The sequence below is a fragment of the Nyctereutes procyonoides genome, unplaced genomic scaffold (genome assembly GCF_905146905.1).
Source record: "Nyctereutes procyonoides isolate TBG_1078 unplaced genomic scaffold, NYPRO_anot_genome, whole genome shotgun sequence".
Lineage (NCBI taxonomy): Eukaryota > Metazoa > Chordata > Mammalia > Carnivora > Canidae > Nyctereutes > Nyctereutes procyonoides.
This window is the reverse complement of record NW_026575135.1, coordinates 21,593,567-21,606,685: the sequence shown is the minus strand read 5'-3', so window position 1 is coordinate 21,606,685 and position 13,119 is coordinate 21,593,567. Positions and strand designations below refer to the sequence as shown.

General features: G+C 37.8%; 1 protein-coding gene across 8 annotated transcripts in view; it reads right to left on the bottom strand.

Annotated features, from left to right (window-relative positions):
- RNF38 (ring finger protein 38) overlaps positions 1-13,119 on the bottom strand; it is a 136,783-nt gene that overhangs the window by 3,582 nt on the left and 120,082 nt on the right. For all 8 annotated transcript variants that reach the window (XM_055302470.1, XM_055302472.1, XM_055302473.1 and 5 more), the window contains 5 exons: positions 11,229-11,390; positions 10,379-10,485; positions 8,460-8,544; positions 4,665-4,786; positions 2,002-2,101 (listed from right to left, as the gene is read on the bottom strand). In XM_055302470.1, coding sequence (XP_055158445.1) covers positions 2,002-2,101; positions 4,665-4,786; positions 8,460-8,544; positions 10,379-10,485; positions 11,229-11,390 — 576 coding nt within the window. The remainder of the gene's footprint in view (positions 1-2,001; positions 2,102-4,664; positions 4,787-8,459; positions 8,545-10,378; positions 10,486-11,228; positions 11,391-13,119) is intronic.

The following is a 13,119-nucleotide window of genomic DNA, read 5'->3' as shown; positions in this document are numbered from 1 at the left end:
AATCTCTTATTTATTTTTTGAAAGATCTATTCCGGACGCCTGGGTGGCTCAGGGGTTGGGGTGGCTGCCTTCGGTTCAGGTCGTGATCCCAGGATCTGGGATCAAGTCCCACATCGGGCTCCCTGCATGGAGCCTGCTTCTCCCTCTGCCTGTGTCTCTGCCTCTCTGAGTAAATAAATAAATCTTAAAAAAAAAAAAAAAAAAAAAAGATCCATTCATTCACTTATTCACTCATTCATTCATTCATTCATGAGAGACATGGAGAAAGAGGCAGATACACAAGCAAGCTCCCCACAGGAGCCTGATGTGGGACGCAATCCCAGATCTCCGGGATCACGCCCTGAGCCAAAGGCAGATGCCCAACTGCTGAGCCACCCAGGCATCCCTAATCTCTCTTTTAAAAAATACACCACAGGGCGCCTGGATGGCTCAGCAGTTGAGCGTCTGCCTTTGGCTCAGGTTGTGATCCTGGGGTCCTGGGATTGAGTCCCACATCAGGCTCCCCACATGAAGCCTGCGTCTCCCTCTGCCTATGTCTCTGCCTCTCTCTCACATGAATAAATAAATAAAAAAAATCTTAAAAAAAATAAAAAATATACCACAGGGTGTCTGGGTGGCTCAGTTGGTTAAGCATCTACCTTCAGCTCAGTTCATGATCCCAGGGTCCTGGGACAGAGCCTTGCATCAGGCTCCCTGCTCAGTAGGGGAGTCTGCTTCTCCCTCTGACTCTGCTTGTGCTCTTTCTCAAATAAATAAAATCTTAAAAAAAAAAAAATTGACCACAAACTCAAAGACTTAGTAGCCAAAGATTGATTTTAATATGTCTGTTTCAACATATAAACAAGATTACCTATCACCAGATCAGACAGATTGAATAATCAGCTTAAAACCTCCTCTCAACAAATGGCACCACCATTTTCTGAGTTGCCAAAGCCACAAAGCATCTAAGCATCAAGTAGCTGCCTTGACTCACCTGCACCTTTACTTTCTAACACCCATTATTCGTCAAAAACTCCCATTTGTACATGATAGCTCTCCAATCAGTCCTCTTCTTCTTATCCAACTGCCAGTATTTGTTCTCTGTTTAGCCCAGATCATCATCATTCCATCTCAAAGTCTCTTAGAAATATCTTTCACACAATCTCAGCCATAGCCTTCCACATCGCTTCGGGAATCAAGTCCACAATCCCTCATATTCATCACGACCTCACAAAAGCTGGTCACTGGCCATATCTTTAAACGTCTCTTCTCCTGCCACCCTCACCATCAGTCACATGGAATTTGCTCTTTTCTGATCTCTGCTCCCACACGGCAGGCCCGTGTATGTATAATACATTCTACTTCTAAAAAATTAGGATTCTTTGCCTTCAGGATTCAGTTTGAGCTAAACAGGGCCCCCTTACTCTGTGCTCACACAGAGGACTGATTCTATTTTAACTCATCTGTCTTCTTCACCAAACTGTGACCTTATATAATCGAGTGGGGGTATTATTTTCTAATCAGAATACTCTTAAAATAATAAAGTTGACTATTTTCAATTATTTGGCTGCATCCTATTTTTATTCAACAACTATAAAATACAAAATTTGTATCCTTGGGTTTTTTGTATTTACAAAAGAAAAAATCAGAATTAAATAAAAGCACTACTGGTTCATTTCCCATGTAAATTTCTAACAAAAGAGCTCCAGTGAAGTCCCCTCCAAAACTCTTAAGGGAAACTGGCTCTGCAAGGTTAGGCCTTGTCCCTACACACCACTAGAAAGAATATATTGTGATCAAGGACAGATAACTGATTTTCAATCACTCCAACTTTGTACAATCACTCCCATTTTGATAACTCTAGTTAATTTTTACTGGCCTTTTCTCTTCATTTGCAGAAATCAGTGGAAGTTTTGTCTCCTTACCCACCCTCCACCAAACAATGGACTTATTCTACATAAAACTATGGGCAATAAAAAAGAAAATTCAATGTTATTCTCTTCATAGACACCATCACTTTACCTTAAGCCATTTGTCGACACACTTGGCATGGAACTCGTGGTTACAGGGTAAAACTCTAAGTAGCTGCCTTGACTCAAAATCACACATGCATACTACACACCTAAAAAAAACAAAAAGATCGTTTAACCATAAATCCATGTGGTTTTCTATTTGTTATGACTACCGAAGCCTAGAAAACCATTTACCATTTCAGTTTTCAAACGGTCATTTAAATTTTAAGACAAAACAATCAATACCCTGAAAAAAATCAGGATATTAAAACATTTAGAATGTTCTGCTTTACTAAGATATCACCAAGAAAACTTCTGGTTAAACATCCAAGCTTCAGCATACTGAAGACACTATAATATTTGACCAATGGTGTTGGAACAATTGGACATCCATATACAAAAGAATGAAATTGGACCCCCTAACCTTACATGATATAGAAAAATTAACCGAAAAATTGGGGGGGGGGGCAAAAGCCTAAATTAAGAGCTAAAAATTACTAAACTCTTAAAAGAGGTAAATCTTCATGACCTTGAAATAAGCAGTGTTTTAACACAGGTTGACACCAAAAGCACAAAAAACAACAAAGTAGTTAAATTGAACATTAAAACAAAAAACTTGTGCTTCAAAAGACATCATTAAGAAAGTGAAAGACAACTTACAAAATGGGAGACACTTTTGAAAATTGTAACTTGTAAGGGAATAACATGTATGTATAAATAACTTCTACAATTCAATAATAGACAACCCAATTTTTTAAAATAGCAAAGGATGCTATTTTTTAAAATAGCAAAGGATAGAGAAATTTCTCCAAAGAAGATATATAGGTGGCAAATAAGTACAGTAAAACAACTCAACATCATTAGCCACCTGGGAAATGGAGATAAAACCTTAGTAAGAGGGATGCCTGGTTGGCTCAGCAGTTGAGTGTCTCCCTTTGGTTCAGGGTATGATTAAGCCCCACACTGGGCTCCCCATGAGGAGCCTGCCTCTCCCTCTGCCTATGTCTCTGACCCTCTCTGTGTATCTCTCATGAATAAATAAATAAAATCTTTAAACAAAACAAACAAAACCTTAGTAAGATACCACCACTTCACTCCCACGAGGACAGCTAGAACCAAAAGACAGATAATAATAAGCACTGGAGAGGATGTGGAGAAACTTTACATATATTTGCTGGTGGGAATGTAAAATGGTATATCCACTTTGGAAAAAACTGGAAGCTCTCAAAAGGTTAAACAAAGAAAAAAAAAGTTGGGGTGCCTGGCTGGCTTAGTCAGAAGAACATGTGACTCGATCTCAGGGTTCTAAGTTTGAACCCCATGAATAAATTCATAAATGAATAAGAAATTTTTTTTTAAAGGCATTTTTTATTTATTTATGATAGTCACAGAGAGAGAAGCGCAGAGACATAGGCAGAGGGAGAAGCAGGCTCCATGCACCAGGAGCCCGACATGAGATTCGATCCTGGGCCTCCAGGATCGCACCCTGGGCCAAAGGCAGGCGCCAAACCGCTGCGCCACCCAGAGATCCCAATAAGAAACTTTTTAAAAAGGTTAGAGGCAGCCTGGGTGGCTCAGTGGTTTAGCACCGCCTTCAGCCCAGGGCGTGATCCTGGAGACCTGGGATTGAGACCCATGTCAGGCTCTCGGCATGGAGCCTGCTTCTCCCTCTGCCTATGTCTCTGCCTCTCTCTCTGTGTGTCACTCATGAATAAATAAATAAAATCTTAAAAAAAAAAAAGAGAGAGAGAGATTAAACAAAGTCATATGATCCATCAGATATTTCAGAGAAATGAAAATATACATCCACAGAAAAATCCCGTACACAAACGTTCACAGTATTATTACTAGTCAAAACACAGTAATAACCCAAATGTCTATCAATTGAGGAGGTGATAAACAGTATTTGGTGTATCCATACAATGAAATATTATTTGGCCACAAAAGGGACAGAAGAAGTACTGATACAAGCAACATGATGGACCTTGAAAACTTTAAGTGAAAGAAGCCATACATAAAAGAGCACATATTGTATGATCTCATTTATGTGAAATGTCCAGGACAGGCAAATCAACAGAGATTTTTAAAAAGTAAATTTCTTAGGAGCTATGCTAGACAGGGTTGGGGGAAAATGCAAAGTGGCTGCTAATAGGTGAGAGGTTTCTTTATGGGGTGAAGAAACTGTACATTCAAATCTGAAGATGGCTACAAAACTATGAATATAGGAAAAAAACACAAATTGTATACTTTATATGTGGATTTTATCTCTGTAAAGTGATTATTAAAGATACTATAATAAGCACAATGTTTAGGTAAAAACATCAACCTTTACATGTAGGAGACCCTTCAATCTTATAAAGTTTGAAGTAGAAAACACAAAATTTGTAGGCAACCTGAAAATCCAGAACAGGACTGTCGAAAAGAACATTCTGAGACAGAAATATTCTACGTCTTCTAACATGGCATCATTAGTTAGTGCAATAAAGAAACTTAACTTCTTATTTAATCTAAACAGCCCTACATGACTGTGGCTACCTTATCGGATAGCACAACAGGCCTGGAGTATGCAACAGAGACTATACTTATTTTTATCAAGTTATCTCTGACTCTCAAGCATTCTTTTATAAAGGCAGAAAAGGAAATTTCAGAGTGATGTTGGAAAATTGTACTTACAAGGTCTGTTCTGACTGGTGGTTGTTAGGATTGAACCGATAAGAAGGAAGCTGTTCAATATCTGCTTTAGTCAGTCCTCGGGGTTTAGCCTCTCCCAGTCGCTCTGCCAGGTTTAATAGGGCCTAGAGAAGGAAAAAGGAGACATAACTTTTATCTCTAAGTTTTCTATTTCAAAAATCAAAAAACCCAAGAAACAAACAAAAGAAAAATCAACCCTATCTTTATTATAGAAAATTTTAAATATGTACAATACTAGAAAAAAGTATATGAATTTTCACATGCCTATTACCCAGCCTCAACAATAATTTCATGAAGTACTGTCCACTCTAAACTCCAGATTATTTTGAAACAAAACTAAAACATTTATTTCACTGGTAAAATAGTTCTGTGTATATCTTTAAAACAATCTGCCCACCTCAGCGCTTCTGACATTTTGGGCCAGACAAAATTTTATTGAGGGGAGCCGTCCTTGTACATTGTAGAATGTTTAGCAGCATCACTTGCCTCTAAGCTGCTGGATGCCAATAACGTCATACCCCTAGTTGTAACAACCAACAATGTCTCCAGATGTTGTTAAATACCTACCATCTGGGAAGTAAAACTGTCCCTAAGTTGAGAACCACCCTACTAAAAAATAAAAGATGTTTTAAAAGAACACAACCACAGTATCATCACACTTAAAAATTAAAAATTAACAATTCCTTTAAATGCCAATCGCCTCTGTTTCAATTATTTTCAAAAACACTAAATACAGTTTGTTCAAATCAGGATCCAAAAAAATCTATACATTACTGCTGCTTGGTATGTCTCTAATATCTTTTTAATTCTTTTATCTGTTGAACAAACAAGGTCAATGGCTTGTACAAATTCCCACACTCTGAATTTTGCTCACTGAACCTACTTGTATTTTCTTTCCCCTGTACTTGCTATAAATTGGTAGCTTTGACTATTTCCATCATAAGGCTCAACATGCCTACCTGCTATGTTAGCAACCACTGATGTAACACTGCCTAGGTCCACTAATCCATTAAAGATGGCAAAATGGTAACATTCTATCACTTTCTTAATTTATTAGGTGTGATATTATTATAATAAGGCACTGTTCTATATCAAACTGTACTCAACATAATTTAAATAGAAAAGGTAAAATAAGGGGCAGCCCAGGTGCCTCAGCGGTTTAGTGCTGCCTTCAGCCCAGGGTATGATCCTGGAGACCCAGGATCGAGTCCCACATCGGGTTCCCTGCACAGAGCCTGCTTCTCCCTCTACCTGTGTCTCTGCCTCGCTCATGAATGAATAAATAAAAATCGTTAAAATAAAGAAAAGGTAAAAAAAGAGCAGTGAGTTTTTTATTTTTTGAAGTTATCACTAAGAAATCATGATTTTAAGACAGTTATGCTTCAGTACATGGCTGCTGTTATGCTTATTTATTTTACACCAGTGCCTCCTTTCTCCCAGTTTTCAATGTCTCTAATTAATCATCTGCTTTCTCCTACAATCTGGCAGCCTTTTGTAGGCTGATTTCCCCTTTTTTAGGCTGCCAAACGGTTAAAAGAATGGCTAAAAATGAAATGACGATGGACAATGAAAGAAACAGAATCAATTTCCCAAAATCTCAATAATTAATGCTATGATACTTATGCCTTAATATGGGACAGCTTATTTGGAGAATTGGGTCGTCTAAATAAAGTGGTCCCCCCTTCACCATGCATGACCTTCTAAAATGATAGACAGTAAATTTGTAAATTTAATTGATGCCAATTACAATTAGATAAAATTTAGGATATAGCTGATATAAATCTTTTATACCTCTAATGTTTATACTATAGGACACTTAGGTCAATTAAAACAACTTATAACAATTATATTCAATAAAGTGTGTTCATTAAAAACCCTTACTAAATGAGGCTATGAGAAGCAAGCCTTCAATGAATTTATATGATCTAGCAAGCAAGAGAAACTAAGCGAAGACATGATTAGTATGGATGTTTTTTTATAAGAACTTTAAGAACAAAAAGGAGGGAGGGACTCATTTAGATCTGGGAATGTAGGGCAGCCCGGGTGGCTCAGCGGTTTAGCGCCACCTTCAGCCCAGGGCCTGATCCTGGAGATCCGGGATCGAGTCCCATGTTGGGCTCCCTGCATGGAGCCTGCTTCTCCCTCTATGTCTCTGCCTCTCTCTGTCTCTGTGTCTGTCATGAATAAATAAATAAAATCTTAAAAAAAAAAAAAAAGATCTGGGAATGGACTAGAAATGCCTTTCACAGAGGCAGTACTTTTAGCTAGGTCTTAAAAAACAGTTATGTTTCAAAATGTGGAGGAGAGTGAAGTTCTTAGGCAGAAGGATAGGGGAATAAAAGCACTTAGGCAAGAACGTAGCAGGTAGATTCAAAACCAGAAAAGCAAGAGTCTGGAACAAGTATGACTACAGAAGATCAAACATATTTAACCCAAAGTACAGTTTAGAAAGGTACTCCAGAGTCCTGGGATCGAGTCCCACGTCGGGCTCCCTGCATGGAGCTTGCTTCTCCCTCTGCCTGTGTCTCTGCCTCTGTGTGTGTGTCTCTCATGAATAAATAAATAAAATCTTAAAAAAAAGCAAAAACACTAGTTTTTTGGTAGAAGAATATATAGTATTTGGCCTGAACTCTTCCACATGTTAAAAAAACAAACAAACAAAAACAAAGGTGCTTTAAGATTATGTGTGTATGGTTTTGTCCCTTCTCCATCCCTAGGTTCTAGTCACATTGTATAAATAGAGACTGAGTGAGGCTTGGGTGAGAAAGTAGCAGTATAAAAAAAGTCACATTGTCATATCCAACAATACAAAGTTGCCTTCCAACCCCTAAACTGTACCGCCTATTCCTAATCTCAAATAATATAATAATGTCCATATCATCTACTTGACCTGTCATCTTTCATTCTGCATTCTTCATCAACTACTGCAATCCTTTTTGCAGAGCATCTTCTTTTGCAAGCCCCCTACACACACCCGACACTACCACAAATCATTCAGTGATCAATTCCTGTTAAGTCTCTCAAATTAAACTATATTTAAGAATTTTAAGAATAAAAAAGAAAAAAGTTTCTTAAGATAAGACTCTTATACATTTGGAGTTCCCATGGTTAATGGCATAGTTTTATAATTCGCCCAATCTATTAAGTAACTCTTCCTTCCACTGATGTCTGACCATTCCCATCTATTCCTTCATGCTACCAGCAGAGTTTGGACTCATAAAGGTAGACGTCTGATGCCATAAGCACCAAGATACTTAGCAGCTCCTTCCTCTCATAACAGTCAAAATTTTGTCTCTAAGCAGGGCATACATATACTCAAGAACAGCCAGTTGAACTTTTCAAACAAATCTCCATTTTCTCCCTTTCATTTTAGCCACCAATCATATGCTGTGCCATAAGAACATCCAGCACTTCCCTACCTCAATCTCATGCATGAAGCAGCCTTTCCATCCTTTAGGAACCAGCTCAAACACTTGTCCTTCCACAAAATCTTTTCAGAACATTCAATCATAATTCACTGTTTTCTCATTTACAGTCTCTTAAAGGAATTTTATGTAATTCTCATGCATCACCAAAGCCTATCTCATTATCATAGCTGTGTGGTACATGTAGAAATATCCTAAGGATGCTGACCACTTTTTTTTTTTATTCATTCCCATTGTGAAACGTATAGGGGAATTATCAAATGCGTGTTTAATTAGATGAATGAGTGAATGAGTAGAACAATACTTCTTATTTTATGCATACAACACTCCCCAAATAAATTTACCGACTAACCTCATAATTTTCTACTTCTCCATCTTCCACATCCAATTCAAAGCTGAAAGTTGGGCCCACTGCAGGTGGCACTGGAAGCATTGATCTGTAGTGAAAACATTAGCATTCATACATTGGTACATTACATAAATGAACAGGATAGGAAGAACAAGGTTAATACTAAAGGGAAAAAGAATGGTCAGTGTTAATCCGTGGCAACCCTTTTAAAGAAAGGGACTTGACTGGCAATATATAAAAACTGACATTAATGGGCAGCCTGGGTGGCTCAGCGGTTTAACGCCGCCTTCAGCCCAGGGCCTGATCCTGGGGTCCTGGGATTGGGTCCCGCATCCGGCTCCCTGCTTGGAGCCTGCTTCTCTCCCTCTGCCTGTATCTCTGCCTCTCTCTGTGTGTGTGTGTCTCTCATGAATAAATAAAATATTTTTAAATGAAATATTAGGGATTAATTTAACCAAACATGTACAAGACCTACATAATTAAAAACTAAAAATACTGCAGGAAATTTTGTTTAAATTAACAAATAGAGAAATATACTGTTAAGCAGACAAGAAGATATCAATTCTCCTCCAAAACTGATCTATAAATTTCATGCAGCCCCTACAAAAAACCCAGCAAGCTGTATTTTGGTAGAAACTGATTTGCTTATTTTAAACTTTATATGGATCATGTAAGACTTTAAAATAATTTTAAGAACCAAGTTCTAACACTGTCTGATTTTAAGATTTATAATAAAGCTACAATTATCAAACTAGTGTAGTATAAGCACATGGCTCTCTGTATAAAAAATTTCCTAGTCTTCTTAGAAGGTAATTATAGACATGAGACTGAATTCTAGCCAGCAGGATGCAGGTAGGAGTAACACGTGCAACTAAGTATCCTTGAGAGGAGGCAAGCAAGCAGAGAGATCCATTTTCATTTTTGATAGCTGGAATGTGGATAAAATGACTAGAACTTGGGAGCCATCTTGAATCATATAGAGGAAGTCATAAAATTTTGAGTTTGGTAGAACCATTTCTTATTTATGAGGCTAACAAGTGGTCCCTGAATTGACTACTTCTGAACTTCATTACAAGAGAGAAATTATGGGACGCCTGGGTGTCTCAGTGGTTGAGCGTCTGCCTTCGGCTCAGGGTGTAATCCTGGAGACCCGGGATTGAGTCCTACGTTGGGCTCCCTGTATGGAGCCTGCTTCTCCCTCTGCCTGTGTCTCTCTCGCAATCTCTGTGTCTCTCATGAATAAATAAAAAAATAATCTTAAAACAAAAAAAAAACAAGAGAGAGAAACAAAGAACTATGACCCATAACCCTTGGGCGCTTGTTACAAACTTAATTCTAACAGTATTTCTAAGGCATTGACATAACTTCTCTGTTCCCTCTTTCCTTGAGAAAAGCAGCAATATCAAAAGCTGTATATTCAGGGTACCTGGGTGACTCAGCAGGCTAAGTGTCTGCCTTCAGCTCAGATCATGATCGGGGACGGGGGTGGGGGGGGGTGGGCCCTGCTCAGCAGAAAGTCTGCTTGTCTCTTTCCCTCTGTCTCTTTTCCCTAACTCATGCTCTCTCTCTCTCTCTAATAAATAAAAATCTTTAAAAAAAAAAAAAAAGAAAAAAAGCTGGATCTTCAAAGATGGCAAGTGATCACAGTTGTAAAAGAGGCAAAAATCATTGACTTTTCTACCTTTTGATTTGTTAAACCTACTTTCTGGCTCACCAATTCCTTCCTCTCCCACTTCTCTCTTGTTCTTGGCTCTTCTCTATATTTCACCCTTACATTTGTTCCCCACCCCAAACCCCTTAATTTCTAAACAAATCTCTCATACACCCTAAATCATGTATCACAGAGAAGGTATTCATAAAAGAGAGAGTTGTCAAGGGTATAAAAATTCAGAATTCACTAAAATGAGAAAAACAGAACTTACAACACATATGGTAGTAAGCTGGGATGATAAGGGGGAGGTGGTATTGGCTGCTGGGATCGATATCTACTACGTCCTGTGAGCCTCCGAGGCATAAATGGAGGATAAGGCTGTAGGGGAAAATGTTAAAAACAATTTAAGATCATTCTACCTTTATTCTGTTGAATAGTCTTTCTTAAATAAAAAAAAAAAAAAAAAAACCTTACAAAATTCCTTACTATTTAAATAACATTTGGTATTTATTAAAGTGTTAACATAGATACAACTAGTTTAAAACATACACTTAAGGCGTTTTTTTAATGGTTGGGGTGCCTAGGTGGCTCATTCGATTGGGAGTCTGACTCTTCATCTTAGCTCAGGTCATGATTTCAGGTATTGGGATCGTGTCCCGCCTTGGGCTTCGTACTTAACATGGAGTCTGCTTGTCCCTCTCCCTCTGCACCTCCCCCCTGCTTTCTTTTTCTCTTTAAAAATAAATATTTTTAAAAAGAAAATAGAGTGCCTGGATGGTAAGCCAGTGTCTGGCTTCAGCTCAGGTCATGATCCCAGGGTCCTGGGATTGAGTCCCACATCGGGCTACCTGCTCAGCAGAGAGTATACTTCTTCCTTTGATCCTCCCCCCCTGCTTGTCCTCACAGCTATCTCTCAAATAAGTATTTTTCTTTACAAAAATAAATAAAAAGAAAAAAAGAAAAAAAAAACTTAGGTATATATTTAAATACAATTTTCCAACCAAACCCTTTCAAGAATACATTTAAAATTCTAAAATGTAGAGTTGTATACAAACAGAACTCAAAACAAGTAAGTTATCAGAGCAAGTAATAGATTAAAAAAACAATGAATGAAAACTTACTACTCCAAAGGACACCTCCTGATGCAAAGGATCATGGGTTAGGAACTGCAAAGGAGCTGACGGAGGTAATGTTGGGGGATGAGCCGATGGAGGGTACGTAAAACCTCCTACTGGAAGATGTTCTCCTAAGAGTTCTACTTCATTTTCTATCCTTTGCAGAGGCTGAAGGAGGAAAAATGCAAACTAATATATTAATATACTTCCAGTGTTTAGACTGATGTTTTATAATAATAAAAATTAACTCTCCCCAAAACACCTTTAAGGTCATGTATTTCTTGCTGTTTGGACCAATCAAGTTTATACACGTGGACATACAGATTACAGTAAAATCTTCCTATCTTTAATTGGATTTCAATAAGAAAATCTCTGAAACACGTCATTTAAACATTTCTACTATCCATTCAAAGATACATTTCTTTTTACTATTTGAAACTTCTCTTAAAAAAGGAGAAAGTGGTAAGTCAATTATGTGAAAGTTAAAATTCTTTTTTAGTCATGATACACTGACCTAATCACAAAACTGTCAGACACTTAATCTCCAACATATGAAACTGAGCATATATGTATTTATATATCAGAACCAGGGCTAAACGGGCTAACTTCAACATTATCTATAGAACTGACAGATTCATAGCCTACTTCAAAAGCATGCTAAGAACACTGAAACAACGTACAAAAGCAAAGCACACAGCATGTGTTGTCTTCACAACAGCTTTACTGAAATAATTCACATACTATAAAAATCACCTTGCTTAGCGGTACAATTCAATAAATTTTAGTAGATTCACAGGAGTTGTGCAACCATCACCCCTAATTCCAGAGCATGTTCAACCCTTCACCCCCCAAACCTGCCATTAACAGTTCACTACCCACTTTTTCCAGTCCCTCCCAAATCCTGCACAATCATCAATCTACCTTTCGTTTCTACAAGTTTGCCTATTCTGGACATTTCATATATATGTGTCATTTGCATCTGACTTCTGTCACTATTATTTTCAAGGCTCATCCATCTTGTACTTTGTGTTATCAGTACTTCATTTCTTTTTATAATTGAAAAAATAATTCACTGCATCATTTGAACTCTTTCCATTTTTTTGGCTCTTAGGAATAACGCTGCCATGAACATTTATATACATATTTTTGTGTATCTGATTCTCTTAGGAACATGTATTCTTAAAGATTAGTCTGACTTCCTTCTGCAGTTAGACAACACATTATTCACTATTCAAACTCAGTTTGGGAGCTTATATATGCTTGAAAGAAATCCCAACTGCTGACACTATGACAACATAAGTGAACCTAAGTTCTGATTTGGCTATGTGACTAGACCTTTTAAAGGATTCCAAACTCAAATATAAGTAATGGCTAAATTTTGTTTTAACCTTGAATTCTCAGGTATTGGAAGCTAAGGAAAATCCTGGCATCAATCTTGCCCTGATTCTAATAAAGGATTTTCTTATAGGAGTAGTTGTAACTTTTTGGATTAGCTGAACTTCTGTCCCAATTGGCTTCTATAGTTTTCAGAAGAGCAGCCAGGTTAAGTTCACCTCTACCTGAGACCCAGGATGGTACATAAATCCTTGGTAAAGGATGGTTAGAGATTCTGCTAGAATACATGGTCAGGTTCCTTTCACAGGACTGACATCTTCTCCCCTAACCATTTCACATGGTTCATAACCAGTTCTCTTTCCTATTCTCCCTCATACCTGGTGGTTCAGATGTTTAACTTGGCCTGTCCAAAAAACATCTGGGCCTCCTTCCTGTGCTCCCTTTTCTACTTCTACAGTGCTTATATCTCTTCCAACTCCACCCCCCAAATAATATATCTCAGTTATATTCTGGTCCCAAGAGAGAATCAATTATGTTAATAGATATTTTTTTCATCAGAATA